The 21,376-nt window shown below is 43.4% G+C and overlaps 3 protein-coding genes across 3 annotated transcripts; 2 read left to right on the top strand and 1 right to left on the bottom strand.

Moving 5' to 3' along the window:
- The first annotated feature begins 4,042 nt into the window (after positions 1–4,042).
- On the top strand, positions 4,043–4,930 carry ASCL3 (achaete-scute family bHLH transcription factor 3). Its single transcript, XM_009905116.2, has one exon. The coding sequence runs from the start codon at positions 4,079–4,081 to the stop codon at positions 4,616–4,618; it is 540 nt and encodes a 179-aa protein (XP_009903418.2). The 5' UTR covers positions 4,043–4,078; the 3' UTR covers positions 4,619–4,930.
- A 2,622-nt stretch (positions 4,931–7,552) lies between these two features.
- Positions 7,553–17,666, top strand: C22H11orf16 (chromosome 22 C11orf16 homolog). Its single transcript, XM_054171783.1, has 7 exons — positions 7,553–7,719; positions 8,518–8,668; positions 9,840–10,068; positions 10,832–11,494; positions 11,926–12,113; positions 13,820–14,004; positions 16,796–17,666. The coding sequence occupies exons 1-6, from the start codon at positions 7,553–7,555 to the stop codon at positions 13,994–13,996; spliced, it is 1,575 nt and encodes a 524-aa protein (XP_054027758.1). The 3' UTR covers positions 13,997–14,004; positions 16,796–17,666.
- Positions 14,905–19,834, bottom strand: AKIP1 (A-kinase interacting protein 1). The gene is made up of 5 exons (XM_054171785.1): positions 19,716–19,834; positions 19,229–19,306; positions 16,705–16,818; positions 16,373–16,423; positions 14,905–15,491 (listed from the first exon to the last, which is right to left on the bottom strand). The coding sequence occupies exons 1-5, from the start codon at positions 19,821–19,823 to the stop codon at positions 15,348–15,350; spliced, it is 495 nt and encodes a 164-aa protein (XP_054027760.1). The 5' UTR covers positions 19,824–19,834; the 3' UTR covers positions 14,905–15,347.
- Between the last annotated feature and the right edge of the window lie 1,542 nt (positions 19,835–21,376).

Genomic DNA, 21,376 nt, shown 5'->3' on the forward strand with positions numbered 1-21,376 from the left:
CATTAGCAGAGTCCTTTTATGTAGTACTACTTAACACTAAGGGAATTTCCCCAAATCACATGTATAATGAAGATTATATTTGAGCATATTAATCTGTGTGTCCTACCTGTAACCTGGAGACTAACCTGTCACAATTTTCTTCTTAATAAATTCAAAGTGAAGCTAGGAAAATTACTTTGTTTATGCCTTGATGGTAAACGTTTAACGAAATTGCAGCTGATTTTTGTCTTTGGACATTAAAGTACCAATAAAAGAAAATAGTACTTCAGTAAAGTGTAACAGAAGACAAGCAGGAAGTAAACAAAGTACTTTCCTGATCACTTTTTTTTTCTTTTTTTTCAGGTAATTGGTTGTGTTCAATACAGTTTTTAAGTTTCTAGCCCTGAATGCCAAGTTTTGTTGCCATCATAGCTGTGGTGTGGGTGGAAAAGCCAAACCAGAAATGAGCAGATCTAACTGTAAGCTAGTTTGCATGTTGTCAATTGACTATAAATTGCAGCAGTCATTGACTCAGCGGAACAGGCTACGTTAGTCAGGTAAGAGGCTTGGGTATTGCTGTATCTAGCTACAGATCTTCACTGAATATCAGTCTTTTTGTAAATGTCTTCTACCAGCTATTTAAGTGACAGTGTTCTCTAGCTTGTTAATGAATTGTGTTTGATGTGATCACTCACTTACCAAAATGTAAGAAAAAAATGAAAATGACCTTCTTTTTGTAGAATATTATTCAGATATTTTCAGGCATTGTTCATCAGTAAATAGCACATCTTGTTTCCTTGGATTTTACTTCCATTTGAAAATTGGTGAGTCTCTGGTCTAAAAGAAAAATGATACTAACACTTGCATTTTGCACTTCACACAGGTAGTGAAGGAGCAGGTAACTGGTCTGTGTAATGCTGTTATGCAGCAGAAGTCTTGGTACTAAGCATCAGATACTGTAAGTATGTCAAGGGTCTGTATTGGTTTTGGCTTCTCACTCTGTAGTGATGTTTTTCTACAAAGTGGGGTTTTTTTGCTATGTAATAGACTTTTCTTCCTTCAGACAATGTTTGTAAACTGTTATCAGTAGAATGTTTTCAGAACATAACCCAATGTGTGAAAGCAGAGAAGGGAAAGATGGCTGGCTGCTAGAGTGTATATATTTCCCCCCTGATTTTCTGCGTGCATATTAATGTAAAGTGGATGTGTGTTCACGCTTCTAGCCTACTCACTGAAGTACCTGCTGTAAACAAATTCCTAGCTCACAGGGTTTCTGCTGTGAGATCTATCTGCATTAAAGAAAGACAACAAGAATACAGAGGCATTTTTGAGAGAATATGTTCATACTGTGTAAAAATTCTTTCTGTACTAAATGTGGCAGGTATGAGGTCATTGGAAAATGCTGAAAGAATCCTTCACAAGGATATGGGCTTAAGGAGATCCCATTTACATTCTGGAACTGTAGTCCTAAGATTTGAAGCTTTGCAAGATTTTTGTGAATGTGGAATCTAAGTGGTTCTAGTAACCTAGGTTAATGTTCAGGTATGTTTTCTACATCACAGGATGTAAATATCATCCAGATGTGTTAGACAGCAATGTATGAAACTATGTATGGAAGTGGTTGGTGATAAAGCATTTTTGGTAAGTTCTGTGCAGGCAAGTATTGCTTGAAGTCTGTGAGGATGCATCATAGTAATTATTTTAAAATATCTAGCCATTTTTAATTGATTATAAAGTAAATATTAGATAACAGTCATTACAGTTATGCTGATATTTAGGTGTTTGAGTAATTATTGGGAAAGCACTGTAATGTAGCTTCATGTAAAGTACTGCAAGATTATCTTTCTAGTAAATGTGTAAAGGTGATTTGAGCAGTTAAGGATGCTGTAATGCTGCTCTGAAGAGAGGGAATGTGGCTTTAGTAGGCCAGGCTGAGTTATGTGTTTCTAGCAGTGCCCCAATAACTACATGCAATCCCTTCTTAGCAAAATCATATATAGTTGGAGGAACAATATTAAGACATGCATTTTTCCCATTAATAAATCAATTATTTAATAATCCTCTCTGAGCATTTAGTATTTCATACATGTTTAATCTGCAGGTGAGTGCAAAAGGAGCACAAGGACCCAAGGAGATGCTACATGCAGCAGAAATTCATCTGCTAAACTTTGTGTAAATCCTTTTATGTAGAGTGGATGCAATACCTGACAGACTTAAAATTAAGACTGAGATGCATTCCCTGCACAACTTGTAGATTTTTATTTTTTTCCAGGGAGGAAAAGGGAGGGGAGAGAATGCCTCAGATGTTGGCCTGCTTTGTTTATGGTTGTAGAGAGAGAAGTTTTGATGAATTGGAGCAAGCTAGACCTATGTGGAATCCATAAAAGTAGATGCTCTCAATTTCTAAAGCTGAAGTAAAAGGAGACTTGTTTACTGTTCCCTTTAGGAAGCTTTAGTGGCTTTTTTTCTTAAAATATATTGTGAATTATTTTTAACCAGTGTTGCTGACTTGCACTGTCTTATATTTCCAATGGGACATTGTCTGCCTTGTGTAATGATATTCCAACACCATTCTGAAGTGTCAGAAGGGACAGATAGAGGAACCTGCAAACTACAAGGCCTGTCAGCCTGACCTTCGGTGCCAGGAAAGATTATGGAGCAGATCATCCTGGGGGCAATCACAGCACACCTGCAGGGCAGCCAAGGGGTCAGGCCCAGCCAACATGGATTTAGGAAGGGTGGGTCCTGCCTGACCAACCTGATCTCCTTCTATGATCAGGTGACCTGCCTGGTGGATGTGGGGAAGGCTGTGGATGTAGTCTACCTGGACTTCAGCAAGGCCTTTGACACCGTTCCCCATGGTGTCCTGGACAAGCTGTCAGCCTGTGGCTTGGACAGAAGCACTCTGCACTGGGTTAGGAACTGGCTGGAGGGCTGAGCCCAGAGAGTGGTGGTGAATGGTGCCATGTCCAGCTAGCAGCCAGTCACTAGTGGTATCCCCCAGGGATCAGTGCTGGGCCCCATCCTGTTCAATATCTTTATTGATGATCTAGATAAGGGGATTGAGTCCACCACTAGTAAATTTGCAAACACCACCAAGTTGGGAGCTGGTGTTGATCTGTTAGAGGGTAGAAAGGCTCTGCAGAGGGACCTTGACAGGCTGGACAGATGGGCAGAGTCCAACATGATGTCATTTAACAAGTCCACGTGCTGGGTGCTGCACTTTGGTCACAACAGCCCCATGCAGTGCCACAAGCTGGGGTCAGAGTGGCTGGAGAGCAGCCAGGCAGAAAGGGACCTGGGGCTACTGGTTGACAGCTGGCTGAATATGAGCCAGCAGTGTGCCTAGGTGGCCAAGAAGGCCAATGGCATCCTGGCCTGGATCAGGAATAGTGTGGCCAGCAGGAGCAGGGAAGTCATTGTGCCCCTGTACTCAGCACTGGTTACTTGAGTCCTGTGTCCAGTTCTGGGCCCCTCAATTTAGGAAAGATATTGAGATACTTGAGCGTGTCCAGAGAAGGGCAACGAGGCTGGGGAGAGGCCTCGAGCACAAGCCCTATGAGGAGAGGCTGAGGGAGCTGGGGTTGTTTAGCCTGGAGAAGAGAAAGCTCAGAGGAGACCTTCTTGCTCTCTACAACTACCTGAAAGGAGGTTGTAGCCAGGTGGGGGTTGGTCTCTTCACCCAGGCATCCAGCACCAGAATAAGAGGACACAGTCTCAAGCTGTGCCAGGGGAAGTTTAGGCTGGATGTTAGGAAGGAATTCTTCACAGAAAGAGTGATTGGCTATTGGAATGTGCTGCCTGGGGAGGTGGAGGTGTCACCATTCCTGGAGGTGTTCAAAAAAGGATTTGATGTGGCACTTGAAGCCTTGTTTTCATTAGTCATGAGGTGTTGGGTGATAGGGTGGACTTGATGATCTCTCAGGTCTTTTCCAACCTTGTTGACTCTATAATTCTATGAAAATGCATTAGAAGTCTCTCCTGAAATATGGCAGCAATGCCAAGTGTTGGTAAGTCCAGGTGAGTGTTTTTTACTCTTCAGTATGACTTGCTTAAACTATGATGTCATTATGCATTTTCAGGGTAAATACAGAACCTGATGGATGGAAAAAGCTACGGTAACCTCGTGGAGAAGTTGCCCATCTGTGCTGAGACTCAGCACATACAGCTGGCTAGGCCTTTCTGTGCTGACACAGTGGTCACATTTCACATGTATCCAGAAACAGCAAACCAGGTCACTTGCTCTGAAGATTTGTCATTCCTGCCTTTCATGTCTGATCACCTCATCAGGGAGAACTTCTACAGTGAGCCCTTCACCTTTCCTTACCAAATGCCCCATTCTAGCTACCACAGAAGTGAGTACTCGTATGGGCCAGCTTTTATCAGAAAGAGGAATGAGAGGGAAAGACAGAGGGTTAAATGTGTCAATGAAGGCTATGCTAAACTGAGGCACCACCTGCCCAAGGAGTACTTGGAGAAGCGGCTCAGCAAAGTAGAGACGCTCCGTGCTGCAATAAAATACATCAGCTACCTGCAGTCTGTTCTGTACAGCGACTCTGTGGCGGCAGAGAAAAGCCTTGTGGAGCCAAGCCAAGCACCTAAAGCAACTAAACAAAACCAGTTTTTAAAGACTATCTAAACAGTTCCAAACCAAGCAAAAGGTATCCTGTCTGGGAGCCAAGTAGCCACTGTATTAGTAACGATGTGCATGTTCCTGGCGTGTCTTGGGAGCGGATCATAGCACACATCGCTGTCAGCCCACAGAAAAGAGTTTTCATTTTGCAGATAGTAGCTCCACTTAAACATAAAAAAGATAACTGGGAAAATCTCATCTGAATGCCCTAAGTTAGCTGATTAACTTCTGGAACTGTCACCAGACCAAAAATGTAGTTGCTGTATGCATGAAGTAGCTGTACGTATCATCACAACCTGCATGCTTTAAAATAAAAGCTTTCCACTGATGGACTGAGATTCCTCTCCTTTTCTGCCATGTTACTGATTTACTCTTCTTAAAATATGCTTTGTTTAATTGCCAACATTTCCCTTAAAAGGCCTTTTTAAAGGTTTTCAAGAATGCTGTTATATGCCTGCAGAAAGGATAACTAAGTTTAAGAGGGGGAAAATAACAAGAGGGGGGTATCGGCTCTCTAAACCAGAGTTACTGAACACAGGAAGAGCAGAATCTCTTGAAGTGACTGGTGCATCCTTTTCTTATAGGCATTTTAATGCCATTAACAAATGTTGACTTGGCCCAGTTTGTGTTGAAAATTGGGTTCTTCAGCCTTCAGCACCCTTAAAAATTAGTAGGACTGCTCATACAGTGCACAGTATAAAGGAGGGGTTTGGCAAGGTCTTGGCCTTGGGGGAAAAAAAATCCTCCAATGGATTTTTTTTCAGGACTTTCTCTGGTAATGGTTGAGGTCTGGGATGGTCTTCTCTGACCTCTCTCTGTTCTTCTGTACTATTGATGGTTTCAACTAAGTGGTCTAGAATAGATTCACGTGAAGATGGTGAAGAGTTAAGCTTAAAACTGGCAAATTGTTCTTGACATTTGCAGTATGTAAGGGAATTTTATCGCTGGTATCGAACAACAGTTCTGCTGACAGCATAAGAGCAGGTAGTTTGTGAGTGCATCAGAACATAGAGCAAATGTTAGAAGTGCTGTATCCTCCCTAACTGCAGTCATCTCTTGTTTTTTTAGCAGTGAACTGAGAAATGCCTACAAAATGCAATTAAGTTCTTCTCCCCCACAAAAACAAACAAACCAACCACCTAAACCAACAAACCAAAACAACCAAAAAGGAGAGAAGAGTTAACATTCGTTGAAGAGAAAATGAAGATTAGGGATCACAGTAGAGATTGACAGGTAGATTTCTATATAGTATTTTGGCATGTTTTTGATATGTCCTTTGCAGGAATAGGGTAAAAATCATCAATCCTTTCCCTTTATTGTGAAAAGGAAAATTTTCTAAAGCAGTTTGATCTCAACTTCAACCTTTCTGTCCACATTTCAAGCCAATTTATTAGTCACACCTCAGTTGTGGTTTTTTCCCCCCCTACTTCTAAATCTGAGCTACTATTTTTTGCCCTACAATAGTAGGCAGAAAGCCCAGAGGACAATGTGCCCTCTTACCCTCCCTTCCCTGCCCCTGCAGCCTTTCCACACAGTATCTAGATCAATGGTGAGCTGAAAACTGAGCGGATGCATGGCAGACAAATGGTCTCTGTAGTCACGTTCCACCGTTTTTTAACTGTAAGGTCAGAATGTGTGATCTTGGTGGTAATAACTGTGGCAGCCTCCATAGCAACTAGGAAACACTGGTTGCAAATGGCTTCCTGCGTCAAGCAGGCAAAAGGGCAAGATTTCTGCATTGGGACTCAGTCCAAATCCACCAGATGCAGTGGTATCAATAGCTGGTAAGTTTGAAATGCTGCTGTGGCAAAATACTTGAAGTTACTCAGGAAAAACTTTCTCAAAGTGTTGTGTCCTGGTTTATGTAGAAATAGAGGAGATCTGTCAGCAGTAACGGCACTGAGTGGGTTTAAAATATGCTTTAGGGTAGAAATGATACTGCATTTCTTTAAAAAGTATTACTGATTCCACCTCGTTTTGGTTTATAATAGGGGAGCAGGAGAGCTTGTGTAGCTGTGAAACAAGCGAATGCATTGTGTTGGGTCGTGACTTAAAAACCACATTTTGCTGCAGTTAACCCACTCTTGTTGCTGGGTTTGGTGTGCCAGTCTTCTAAAATTATGTATACCTGTGAGCCCTCATAAAAATTACTCCCAGGTCACCTCTTGTAGATAAAGAGACAAAATGTTGTTTAAACCTGGTATGAATGCTTATTAATGCTTATGTTTTGTAAAGTAAATTAGACAGTTACCCTGAGCATGCCAAACGCTTCTGAGCAATGCTACAAAAAGAAAAAAAATACAAAACACACCACCAAAAACCCAGGAAGCTTGTCAGCTTGCCTACTTCTTGTCAGCTTACTAGAGATAGCATCACATCATCAATCCTACTATGACAGCGTCTGAATAGTTATCATTTGTCAAATCTAAGCATCTAATTCTTTCTCATGGCAAGCCATAATCCTGCTGTGAGAAAACATGACAGGACAGCTCAAAGATCAAAATATTTCCTCTTAATACATCACTATAAATAAAACAAGTAACAGGCAGCTGCAATCTAACATCCCGTTCAGAAACTCACGTTTCCTCAGCTTGTCGACTCGAGCTGTAGTTTCTGTCTCAGCTTGTAAAATAGGGAACGTTTGGTTACTGCTTTCCCGGGAATTTTCACAGCATTTCCCGTTTCTTTGGGTGTTTCTGTCCCTTTGCCAGGTCTGGATTTGAGTGACTGAAGATCACTAAAGTCAGTGCTACTGGTTCAATCTGACCAGATACCACTCTGGATATTTTGAATTAATTCTTTTTGCACTCTAATAAACAATAAAAACGTCCTGAGTTCTTCAGGCACAGTGGAAAGCATTTACTTGTGCTGGAAAATGCCGCTGTGTTTGTCTCTTTTCTGCCAACAGATGAGAGTCCTGCACGTAGCACTTTTGCAGGAATGGCTCATTTGGGAGGGTTCCTGCCAATGGATCACAAGTATTGCAGTGCAATTCCAGCTCTGCACAAGTTCTCATGCTCCAGCATGGTATCTGCTGTCAACCCCTGCTGCAGGAGCTCTTCTGTAGTGCATCCTTCCTGGATCACCAAGCCCCTCAGCCCGCAGAGGTAAAATCAAGTTCTTGTTTGAGTCTGTGATTCATCATTTTTTTCATGGTATCTAATAGGATAAAATAGGCTGGTGTGTCAGATTAATAAATTAGCATCTTGAACTTCATTTGAGCTTTTCCCTCCCCTGCACTGGTAGTTTTTGAGATGGTATTAACTAAAATGATTTGCTACCCTGGAGATTATGAAAAACAAAGCCTGAGTAAACCTCCTATGAAACATTCCTTTAGTATTATTTGGATAAATAAAAGTATCTTGCATTTGCAGCTGTCTTCTGTGAAATATTTCTAATGCTTTGTGACAGGGGATTATTTTTCCTATTTTGAATTTGAACCTGTTGTCAACCAGCAATTTTGTTGTTTGCTTTTCTACTCTTCTGTTGTTCCTTGAATGCCCCACTGTAAACCATCAGTGCAGTGCTTTCGAGTGCACCTACGCAGTGTCCTTTCTCATGACTTTAAGGGTTCTGTTGGCTTGTGGTGTAAACAGCAAAGGGGCTAGTACAGGTAATGCTGGCCCAGGATTCCAGTGTACTCCTGGCTCACTTCCTCTAGACTCAAACCTAAAGAAATTTGGGTAAAAACAGGCACTGTTTATTTATTTTTTTTCCCCAAGAGAAAGGAATTGTTTCAGCACAAGCAAGTTCTGTTTCTCTCCATGTGCTTTGACTTGTGGGACTGCTACAAAATGAGGTGGAGTGATTCAGTTCTTAAATCTTTATATACATATATATAATTTTTCTAAAATGAATTACAGAAGGTGTTTCTCTTAGTGCTGACCCATTTTCTTTTCTTCAAGGTGCCAATGGCTTAGCCATTTTCCTGGCCCAGCACAGAAGAGGCTGAGCACTTTAGGGAGCTCAGTGGGCTTAGGCAGCAACGTCCCTGTGTTAGTGCGAAGGGAACAGGATGGATTTTATTATCGTGGTAGAATAAAAGAGGAGAAAGAGGTGAGTGACTGTTGCTGTGCAGTGGTCATGGGTATGTTTAAGAGGGTGTCCAGTCTATCAGCAGCCCTCATGCACCGCCTGAGCTTAGTGTAGTAGTTTTGATTTCATCTGGTGCATGAATTAGAGACTAGGTCTTTAGGACAGCTGATGCTTGTGGTTATGTTGATTCATAAAGCTCCCACTGTGCCTGATTCCAGGCTGTCCTCACCTTCTGGTGCCTAGCTGGGTGAGCTGCTTGCATGCAGCACAGCCTCAGGCACCAGTAAACTAATACTGATCAGATCTGTCCTCTGCTCAGTTGCCTTTACTGAGTCAATTTCTAGGAGTGAGCTGACATGTTTCAGGGATCCTCATCTTCTGCAGAAGATGGGTGCCCTCCAAACTTCCTGGTGAGAGCAGTGTTGTGCAGCTTGCAAGAGCAGGCCCTCTGCTTCTGCTGGCTCTAGGCATTGAGCCAGGCTCAGATGGAGGGTGAGAGCAGTGTACCAGTACACACTGTTGTGTGTAGACACATAACCATCAACAGCGCAGGAAAAGCACTAGTGTTTTATGTACACACTTCCAGCTTGAGGCAGCTACAGACTAATGGCTTGGTGTCTTTTCAGAAATGTTAGTGAAAGCTTTCATTCATTAGTTTGTTAGCACTTCAAACTTAACAGAAAAAAGAGCCTATTCTTTCTGAAGAATGGGGAAGTACCTCATTTCACTGATGATGGAAAGCCTCTTGACAGGCCTGAATTTAAAAGAAAGTAAAAATTCTCAACCACCCTTCCCAAGAAGCAGAACTAGTGTTGCATGTAGTGAAGAAAGACGTGGACATGACCAAAGAATAGCCTGAACAGCTTCACTGTCCCTTTTTATCTGGTGCACACAGGCTGGTTTTGAAATCCAGTTGCACTCCATCTATAGTTTTTTCTCTTGGGGATGAAAATAAAGGTCCTAGCAGCAGTGAATCTGTATATGTGCTTCACTCAGTCTGCTTTCTGGTGAGCCTCACCAAAGTACTTCTGGCTGTCTCAGTGCTGGACAAACACTGCACACTGTTTAGTTACTGTTCAGACTTGCTTGGTGTTTTGACCTAGCCACAGAATGGCCTCCTGGTGAAGGTTACATGACCTGATATGTTATGGGCTGTTTATCAGAGAAATTATGGTTTTGTTCCTGATAACAGAGTGGAAGAGGCATGTTCCTGGTAGAATTTGCCAAACCACTTGTGTCACGAGGAAGGCATCCGGTGTGTGTGCAAAAAACAGCAAAGGATGACATCCTGGAATATGTGAACAGGATGAAGCACTCCTTACTCCCTGGAGACAAAGTGCTGGCACCCTGGGAGCCAGATATGGCCAGGTATGGCCCAGGAACCATCCTTATGGGCATTGAAACAAGGGACCCCCTACGAGGTAAGAAAGATGCTGCCTCTTCCTCCTCCTCTTGCTCCAAAAAATGAGTGAGACTATCATGATGAACACTTGTCATAGTGCTACTGCCCAAGAAACACCAGTGCAGACAACAGTTTCAGGTTGCTTAAAGCTTGCTACAGCTGGTGGGACTTGCTGGTGCATATCTGAGTGTCACCTCACTGCTCTGTCCCTAAGGAAATTGTGACCCATAAAAATGTCATCTTTCTTGTCTGTGGAGGTCCTATTTCCTGTCTGTTCTTACGAGACTGTCTCTGCCATGTGTAGGACAGGGGCCTTTTTGTGAGGGATACAAGTGAGGCAGCTCTTAGGAATCACCCACCCTTCAAGCCTGAATGTTCACGATTGTACCAAGTTGTACACCTGGGGGTGATTTTCTCTCTCAAACATAGGAGATTTCAACAGCTCCTTCATTTCTCCCCATGTCTGACAGTCAAGCTCCACTGACCTACCAAAATACTGCTCTCAAAGTGTTAGTGCTGACTTGGGCAGTAACAGCAAAAGTTACTCAGTCAACATTTTCTTCATCTGATGATAAAATGGGAGGAAAGATGCTACCAGGCCTGTTGTCACACTGATGGTGCCTTAGCTGCCCACTCCACCCTCTGTGAGGTAGTACAAAGAGGGGTGATAGCTCATCCTACTTCTTGCCAGGAGCAGTGTGTGAAGCTGAAAACCTGCTCTTTGTATATATACTGCCTAGGCAGGCGAGTTGCTGATGGCTGCTTCCCTTTTCTCTCAACAGCCTCAGAAGATGAAGACATTATGGTCCAGTTCTGGAATGGAAAGAGAGTGAAACTCCCACGAGGTGTTGCTCTATGGATCCCTCCTAGCCTGTGGGAGAGGATTGTAGAGATGATCCACATGCCCTTCACCAGCAGGGTGAAGACCAGAGAAGGTCTGGACACCAAATCTTGTATTATTCCCTGCAGTCCTAAACCAGCCCCGATTCCTGTTTGGGCTGTACATAGCCTTGGCAAGCATTGCTTACCCTGCTCACCCTGCTGGCCACATTTCCACTGTTGCTGTGATGGTATATGCTGTTCATTAGCATATAAAAGCTGTATTTTCTGCTGCCACCCCCATGTTGATACCTGGTGGGCTCTTCCATCCAGATCTGTGGTCTTTCAAAGTGAAACTGAAGAGACAGAGTCCAGCAGCAAGCCCTCTCCATGCCTTCTAGATCCAAAAGACCCAAACCAAGAAGCAATAGCAGCTGTAGCAGTGTCTCCTCACTATTCTGATTCAGAGCTGGACCTGGAGCCATTCTCCACTAAGAGTAGTGTGGTGGACAGTGCTGTTAACACAAGCTCTGGCTGTCTTGAGAAGCCCAGCTTAAAGGATTCTGCAAGACACAACTGGAAATACCGGAAAAGAAGCCACTGCAAGTCCCATCCCAGAAATTCAGGTACCTTTTAGACCCTTGCAGTGAAGTAGCAGACAGAGATAAAACCCCCAGATGTGTTCTGGGCCTCTTTCATCTGGGCAGTCACTTTGCCTGTAGTTGATTGCTATAAATACTATAAATTTGCATTTCAGCCTTTGATGTGATACAACTCCCTCTCCAATGTTCCTGCATGCCAGGTTGTCTTCTGGCAGCTCCTCCAATGGAAAACAATGAATTTCATTTTGAGGCATGGATATCCCTGTCTGAATTTGTTCCACATCCTTTTCCTATGCTAGGTGCTAACATGTCCATTGACCTTCATAGTTGGTGCATGCAGAATAAGCTGAAAGAATTCATTTCAGGCTTAAATTGCATTTTTCTCTGTTCTGAAATGCATGTTTCTTCATTTCAGTTCTGGTTTCACTTTTAGATAGAATTTTACTCCTTTCCAGGACTTCCCAATTGCAGAAGCACATGTACAAAAGGTAAGATGGAATCCAAAGCCATCTCTACTGAAGACATGCCTGGTGTTGCCCCAACTAATCAAAGTGCACTGTTTGAAACATTTGAGCAGTCTCCCAGAGGGCAACTCTCAATGAAAGAAATCACAAGGCACCAGGATTTCAAGCTGTCATTGAGGGTAAGGTGATCTGTATTAATACTGTATTCATGTAATCACAGTTGGTTTGGATGGAAGAAATATTCTTGTTAATAGTCTGGGGCTTGGCTAGAAAAATACACCATTTGTAACTTAACTGCTCAAGAAAGTCATCTACCAGGTTTGTGATAGGTGGAAAACTTAGTCACTAATTGTAACAAAATTCCCAAAATCCTAAGCGAAGGCTTTTCCATCTCCAAGGCTACTTGGGAAAATGGAAAAGATGATGTCAGTAACTGTGTGGGTATTAGATAATGCATATTTCAATTCAGAAACCTGCCAAGTGGCCAATGACATCAATCCAGTGAAGCAGGGAGTAGGGACCTACATGAGTAGCCCTGGAAATGGACAGATGTGACTGTCAGCTGTGATAAAAGACAAGAAAAGATTCAATCTGGAAAGGTTCTGGGCTCATGCCAGTAAAATTCTGACAGTCATGATCTCCATCTCTGAAGGATAAAAGCAGATTTTTGGTAAACAGTCTGTACTGAGTATTTTCTCTTACTCCCTCACAAGAAGCAGTTTAAACAGCAGATCCCTACCACGAAGCTGGGGGATAGAGTAAGAAAACTGTCACAGCTAGGAACAAGGACAACAGCTTGGGTTTTAGGCCTGGTTTCTGTTTGCCATGGTCCTCTCCTGCTTTAGAAAAACTTGGATAAAAGAAAAAAAATCATAACATGAATGCCAAACCATCCCCCCTCCATTACAGAAGATAAAAGCTTGTAGGAAGAAGATTAAAGAGAATGGCAGGATGAACAGAAATGCTGCTCTGCACAAAAGCATCAAGGGTACAATTAATAAATTAGGTATCAGAAATCAAATATTAGCTCCTCTGTACCTTCATGCTCTTGCTCCTGAGCTGACTGAAAAATAAAACTTTGAATGTGCTAAATGTGCACAATTTGATTTAGAAGATGAATCTGCTAATGGCATGTATTAGTGAACAGAGAATATCCTGGCATATATATTGTATTCTCACAATTATAGGCATCAATTTTAAGCAGATGCCTACCAACTTACTAACTGTATGGTTCCTACTTTGTTACTTAACTAACCATAATTACACACCTTTGTAGTTGATTTTTCTGGATTTCTTTAGGCCAGGTTGGAGTTCCAGGCAGAAATAAGCAAGTGTTTCAGCTGGGAACTGAAGTGACATGTTTTGCCTTTAGGTAAAACTGAAACTGGCAGCATAAATCACAGTAGTGGATAGGACATGGTAATGCAGATTATAGCGACACACTGCTTCCTGTAAAACAGCCCTTGGTGTCTTTAAACCCAGAAGATACAACGCTGCTCCTTGAGACAGCTGAAGCAGTTTTATCATTTAACACAGACTGCATCAGAAATAACTTGCAACAAACAAGCAACGCTAGAGAGCAGGCTTCCCAGAGGTCCTCTCTGTGGGGTTAATGCTCTCCCACTGTAGTCACCAAAAATCTTCCTTACTTATAAAGCTGCAAAGTTTTTGATCAAAGCCTAACAACTTGTGAAAATCCTTTGGTTTTATTGTACAATATTGTACAGTTTTAGCAGTGAAGTTTGTATTAGCACAGAAATGATACCATTATCAAAGCTACAAGAGGCAGCTGTATCTATCTTACAGCCAGGAATGCAGCAGCTAGAGAGACATTGATACTTTTTTTAAGACCAGACTTCCAAGGGTGGTGTTTTCTGTCCTTCAGGAAGGTTTTCCAGCACCAGAAAAACAAAGATATAAAACAGCAAGAAAGGAAACAGAAACAGATGATAAATGTACTGCAACTTGCATAGGAGACACCAAACTTGATGATACAGACCATGCCAGCAGAGGAGAGACAGAAAAACCAACTGTGCTCTCTTGCAGCAAAGCAGAGAGCTGAAATTTCAGGTAAACTTTTTACAAACATTTACTAAGCAAATCAAAATCTGATTTAAATACTGTCTCAGGATAGTATCTTTATGGGTAACTGTAATTTTAATAACTAAGAAACTTTACTTCAAACCATGTTGAATTTCAGCATCCTCATTCTTTACTCCAAGGTGTTAAATTCCTAATTGCTTGGACCTGACTTTACAGTTCTGGAGGTATCAGGTAAGCTGAGCACTAAAACCCTGAACAGATGCACAGCATGGGTCTAACAAACCTCCAATCTGTCTAGATCTCTGGAGTCAGCCAGAGGAATTCTGCACAGTGATTTCTTTTTGTAGAAAGCCAGAAGGAACGTTTTTTTCAGGATTATAAGCAGAAGAGAAATTAGCCAGAGGGTAAAGGACCTGCTCCTGTAGATTAAAAACCCCAAAATGCTTAGAGTTCCAGCACTAAAGTCATTGAATTTTATATTCCCATGAAAATTAACAGAAACCTTAATAGCATCAGCTACAAAAAGGTTACAGATATATGTATAGGTCATGTCACTAACTGTGGAACCTGATCCTGCAGGAGAGTTACGCATCCAGGGAGTCTCGTTGGTGGGACTGCTCATGTTAAGAGCATACAGAATGGGACAGAAGCTGTAACATGCAGTTGCTCAGCAGTGTTTTTCCCTGCAGGAAATAGTAGACAATTCAGGGTACCCAACTGCCTACTGAAGAAGGCAGCTGACTGCTGTTTGGCCTAGGTAAGATCCTGAAAAGAGACAGGACTTAGTTAGGCAATAGTTTATGTGCCTATACTGAACATCTAACACATATTCAAGCACCTTCCTGAATTAGGGTCCTAGCCTGTAAATTTGATTTGTGTTTTATTTCTGTATCACAATAACAGAAGTACAGATAGGAGAAGTGCATTGTGAGTCAGCTGCTCTAAAATCAGTGCCAGTCCACAGAAGCTAATGTACATCTATATTCATACCATGTGGATCATGCTCTCTGTGGTCATGAATGCGACATGGACACTGTCTGAGGATAATGTAAAAGACACTGTCATCACAAAGATTAAATTATGTATTTTATTCCACTGATTGTATCTTTCATTGTTTAAAGCATAAAACCCTGGAATTGCAGTCACATAATTGGATTTAAGAAATACAGTGTACAAGTATGTATAAAATCAGTGTACAAAGTGGGCTGCATATAATTGCATTCATTGAGTAGAAAACAAATATACAGGCCATAAAAAAGGAGTCCCAAAGAGGATGATATTAAAGTGCTAATAAGAAGAATAGATAGTTTGTTACATGCATTAATACAGCCTTGTATTTTATTTTTGTGATTGCCAGAAGACAGCAAACATCATAGAACAAAAGTTAGATCAATACTTTGTCCTGCACTGACATCCACCACATGAGTCTGCTGCACCATGTCTTCTGAGGTTGCTGTGACAGAGTAGGTGCCAGGAGAAACTTCAATGTAGATGTCTTCAGAAGCTTGTCTGGGCTTGAGGGAGGCAGAGGGGGAAGGTTTCATTAGTGGTTAGTAATCTCAGATTTTCCACAAACCCCATAAGTCTGAATTGGGTGAAAAAAGTGAGGTATCAGCTGCTATGTAAGCATACTAAGATTTCTCAAAATATAAAGGTAGTATGGACAGAACTGTACAATGTTTCTGTCAATGCAAAAGATAGAATACTTTGATGGAATATTTGCTAATGTTTCAATCAACAGAAATAATCAACATGCTGTAATCTCTGCCTCATGAAACTGAAAGTTACCTGAATGGTTTTGAATATAAACCTGGAAACCGTCCATGTAAGGCTGCTCCCACTAATTTGTACTATGGTACAGATTTCATGTTTCTCATCTTTTGTAGCTTAGACATTCCCCAAATTGATTTGGTGAGTTAGGTTTTGAAAAATAAATGAAGTTTTCTCCTCCTTGAGGATCAGAAGTCTTCAGAGAGGCTGTATGAGGGCCAAGCATAACTGGCTAAGGAACTGCTGCATGCCTTTCCTCAGCACAGGGAAAGTGTCAGGAGCACAAATGAGGTGAGAGTGAACTGCTGGATTATTGTTACTGATGTAATTCACAAGAGCCTGAAGATTAATCACAGTGTTTGACATTCTGTACCAGTCCAAAAATACAAAGTAGACTTTTAACTGGTTACATGCCAGAATGACACAATCTGGTTTATAAGTCATTGTGCATGCCCATTCCACTGCCCACCTAGGCGTACATCAGATTTGTGAATGCACCGCTGGTAAATGTTCTGTGCCATCACAAAGTCTCTACACCCGATCACAAATTTTGACCAGCCTGATGCAAAATGATAAACAAGTGCTGTACTTTTGTTTAAAAAAGCAAAGTATTCTATAAACTTACATGTTGCTGGCAAGTTTGACCTTGACTGGGTGCTACAGCGGCTTCAGTCCTCTGGAAAGAAAAAGATACTGTTTTCTAATGATATAACACAAAAGGCAAATATAGCCCCTGACAGAGGGGATGCATTATACCCATGAAATTTTTTCCTCTCCAAAAGGACTGATATGACACTGATTGGTGCCACCAGAAGGCTCACATCACCAAAGACTCAGATCAGACCAGGTGTCCATATGCCCATGATATCAAACCACATAACCGAGTGTCACAGGTAATAGTTGTCTCATGGTGAAAGAAGGAATAACCTTCAATCAAACCCAAACCCTCGCACTTACCTCCTCTTCTTCGGATGCCATCTCTCTTTCATGTGCTTGCCTGCCATGGTATCTGCAGATGTGTTTGATTTCATGTTCTTTGTATTTACAGGCTGCCACAAAGCTGTAGTACTTCTGGACAACAACAGAAACAGAGAATATTGTGTAGAGAAGCATCAAAGCTATGATCACAACTACTGCAGGTTAAACAGATAAAAGTGGAACTGCACAGCTACAGACCTGTATTCATTGGCTGGCTTGGTCTTGCGTGAGGATGAAAACAATGCCTGCATATCCACAGGACAAATCAGCCCTGTCTCCTGACAGAATACATGGGGACTCTCTGATACCTCAGAACTGAATTCATGCCAGTATCATAAGGAATGCTCTGGAAACACATACTGATCAGGCTCTTCAAAAAAAGCTGTGGTGGAAGATGGCATAGTCTATGGGTTCTTAATAGGATGTATATGCAGGTTTAGGTGCTTTGCAACCCAGCCAGTAAAGACTGGTTTTGCAGAGCAAGTGCAGGAGCCTAAAACCAGAACACATTAATACCGAGATATGGGTTGGTGAAGAAGATGAAGTCTCTTCAAGGCTGTTACCAGTAGCATAGTGGGTTTGACAACTGTATTTAAGTCTATGGCAGCCCTTTTCTGGCTCCACACTAAAGGTACTTGAATCTTCCCCACTGCAAATTTGAGTACAGCTCTGCTGCCATCTGTTGTCACCAAAGAACTCCTCCCAGGGTTACCTTCTTGATCACAGGAACCAAGTTCCAAAATATGTATTTTATTCCACTTCTGTTTTGTCTCTTTTTATTTGTCCCTATTAATTTGATTGGAAGATACCTTCAAGATCATTCAGTCCAACTGTCATGACTAAACTTACAAAAGTAAGCTGACAACAGCATTTCTTATTTCCAAATCTATTGCTGTGCTTTATTTCTTGAGGTTATGCATGCATCAACAAGACTTGTTTGCTTGTACTGTGGCTTGCTGTAGAACTGTGAGCCAAAATACATCAATTGCTCTGACTAATGTGGTAACGCTTCACAGAGCATCTCTATCACAGGAGGTGAGCTGGATTCTTTTACGTGATGCCACTGATCAAAGAAATCAAATCAAACTTTTGGTAAGAAATGTGAGTAAATTTTGGTCCCTTAGTAACTCTTCATCTTAAATCACAGTTTTACTAATTTGTGTGCAAGTGCCTAAATGGTTATGTTTGGCTCTGTATGTTTATTTGCAGTTTGCAAACTCTATGAACTTGTAGATTTACAGGATTCCCTCTTCGCTTCCTGTTCATGATTCTTCTTATCCACAGAAGATGACTGAAGTAGTACTGTCTGGGCTGATGTATAGAAGTGGAAGTCACTCACTGCTTGTTCCAACTCTAAGACTCTTAACAGGGCATAGGATGACTCTTTATATAGTTATATTTTTGTTTTGTCTTGTGTAAAATTCTATTCTGCCTGAGTAGTTTTAGGATTAACTGGGTACTGTGTATGCAGTGCTCTGAAACGATAAAGGCGTTGCTTAAGAGCTAAACATCTGGTGTGTGTTGAATGACTCTTTTCCTTCATTTAGTTGAACACTTAGTGAGGTATTAGTTCTGCAGACAATGGGCTCCCTGTTGCGGTATGAGAACAGATCCCAAAGGGCGACAAGCGACGTAAGCTGATGGGACTTGTCAGAGACTTTAATGCTGCAGTCAGGCTGCAGGGCTGCATTCACAAGGAGGAGCTGGCAGTCAGACTCCCAGTCTGCTTACCTAGAAGAGTAATAACACCCGGCAGCCAGAGCCAACATGAAAGTGGTGGAGCTGGGCAGCTGTAGGTTGTACCTCTCAACTTCTGTTTGTCACAAATAAAAACGCAGTGCTGCTCAGAACTGAACCCACACTCATCCAGTAGCAACATCTCAAACTGAGTTTGCTTAAACAATACTGGGGTGGTTAGTTCTAAATTCAGAGCAAATGCATGACCTGATGCAATTTCTTTCCTCAGGATTCAAACTCTCCCTTACATCAGTCACTCGGAACACAGGTGGCCCTACTGGCAGCTATGAGTGGCATGATGAAACCAAAGGGTTACTGTGTCATAATGCCATTCCACACCAGAGATACAGAAGCACCTCCAGCAGGGGAAAGTACTCTGTACATGTGGCAAGCCTCTGCACTGGCTGACACAAGGTATCTTGTGCTGTTACCTACTGTTTCTGTCTTTCTGACATAGTGCCTTTCCACCAAGAAGTGGAGAGGCCAGCTTCTAAAGCTACTGTCTATGGAAAATGCTGACAGTGGTGTTTGTTACCCAGGGTGGTACCAGTTGGTCAGGTAACACTGATGAAGCCTACCATCTAGGCTTATGCCTCAAGTTTCCTTGTCTAGGCCAGCATCACAGACCCACTGGCTAAGCTCTTGCCATGCAAAGAGCAAACCCCATGTCTAATTTTTGTAGTATGGGAAGACATAGTTCAGACAGGCCTCCACCAGCTACATCAGGCATGTACCCTAGTGCACGGTTCTCGGGGTAGAACCTCACCTCACATTCCTTTGTGGCTTGAGTCATCAGGTTCACAATGGAAGAGAATGCTGCACTGAGCCGTTCCGAATCTTCTTCCTGCAATTAAGGACAGTTTGAGACTGATAATGAGCTGATCGCTGCTCAGCGGCAGAAGGTGCCAGGTGATAAATACTCGGTGGTGGCGGTGGCTGTCTCTGGGGTGAAACAGTCACTTGTAGCCCACGGCTGCAGCGTGCCCCGGCCTTCCACAGGGCACACCGAGGCACCTGCTATGCCCGGGCGATCACCAGAGGCACCGGCACCCTGACCGCGCCTCCCCTCGCTCTGTACCGAGCCCTGTCCATTCTGCACTGGTTTTGCCGGGAGGAAGCACAAAGGAAGCACCAATGTAGAACGCCTGCGACGGGTGACGCGCACGCACGGCTCTCCCCACGCATGTGTATATAGACACACGGGGCCTCTGCGGGACACGGGCTGTTCATGGCCGCCCCGCCGCAGCACTAACCGGGGCCGAGGCCGGCAGGAGCCGCCCCGCCGGACGCCGCCGCCGCCGCGCCCGCTCCAGCACATCGCGCGCCAAACCCGCCGTCCGCCCCGCGCGAGCGCCCTCCATCCCGACGCTGCCGCGCGCTCTTTCGGTGCGCACGCGCCACCGCCCCGTTCCGCCCACAGCCGCCCCGAACCTCCGCTGCCGTTAGGGGGCGCCCCCACCCCGCCGGTGCTGAGCTGCTCCGCCCCCGCCCCGCCCCTCCTCCGGTGGTACCGGAGCATGTCCCGGCCCACTGGGCACAGAGTCCCGTGGAGAGGTGTGTGTTTTCGTCAGATGTCCATGCCCTGCTCCTCGTCGGAGTAGGGGTGTCAGGGCAGACCTTCTGTGAGTTCCCCTCAGCGGCGGCGGTTTTCTGAGGTGCCCAGGTGCTGTTCTGAGGCAGTTCCCGCCGGGCTACAGCGATAGAAGCTGAAGGATGCCGAGCCATGGCTCGGCGGGCCGGTGCTAAGGGGCCTGGGGAGCTTCGCCCCGTAGTCTGTGTAGTAAAAAGCAGCACTCTCGGGGCGGGGCTGTTGTTAAACGTGTGAGGTACGAAGCAACAGTCCCAGCGCACAGCGATGGCTGGGTGAGTGAAACGGGTGTTGGTAAGAGGTGAGTAGCCAGCTCTGGCTGACTGCGACCTATTGCTGCATTTGTGCGCCTAAAGGAAGCCCTTCCACTTTGATCAGTAAAAAGAAAGCAGAGAGCATGTTGGTCTCCTGTGAACAACCTGTGCCAAATAAGCACATTTGCTCCCTGGAAGCTGCTTCAGGCCCAGGAGGGTTTTCTAGCAGGGCAGCGTGTGCGTGAGAGGTTGTCGCTTGCCCCGCAGCACGGGAGGATGCAGCTAGCGCTCGCAGCCGCCACATGGGCTTGGAAAGCAGCTGTGGCTACCTGTGAGTTAGACTCGCCCTGTAACTTTGTTAACCTGGCTTGCACTGACATGATAGTAGAAAGGGCAAAATAAGCACAGAAACTTTGGGTGTGGTATCGCCAATGTTAACAAGGAGCCCCCAGTTTTTCGGGTCCTTCATTCTTGTGTGTGGATCTTTGCTAGTTGTATTCTGTTTGGTAAAGAAGAAAAATAATCCTCTCCTAGTTTAGATTTTATTATATTCCAGTTGCTGAGCTGGAGCAGCAGCCAGCTCCTGTGATAAACAGGCTCTTCACAGGCTGCTAGTTCATTAAAACACACTGAAGACCCCAGTTCTGTGTTGAAACCCAACTTTAAGTTTGGTCTCTTGTATCAAAAGAAAATTTAGGCTGTTGCCTGGAGTACTTGAGGTCTGTGTGTCTGAATGCAACGTAAAGGGAGGAGAAAAAGGCTATTTGATAAAAATAATATTAGCATGTTTGAGATGTTTGTTTATGTGCTGGCAAAGCAGCCAGAATGGACTGCTTCCTGCTTAACTGGAAGTTGAGGATCTTTGAGCTTCATTCCTTCTGTGATTGTGTCCTTGGTCTCCTGGAGAGGCTGATGAGTTTGCTGCCTTGCCTTGTTTGTGAAATATACTTGAAAAAGCCCTCCTGTGCTACTTTTTTAAATGGGGAAACAAAATTGTATTCATTTTATATTCCTGCCAGGTACTTGTAGCAGTAGGTACAAGCAGTAGGTAAATTATTCCTTGTGTGTTGAA

This window comes from Dryobates pubescens, chromosome 22 (genome assembly GCF_014839835.1).
Source record: "Dryobates pubescens isolate bDryPub1 chromosome 22, bDryPub1.pri, whole genome shotgun sequence".
In the NCBI taxonomy this organism is placed as follows: Eukaryota; Metazoa; Chordata; class Aves; order Piciformes; family Picidae; genus Dryobates; species Dryobates pubescens.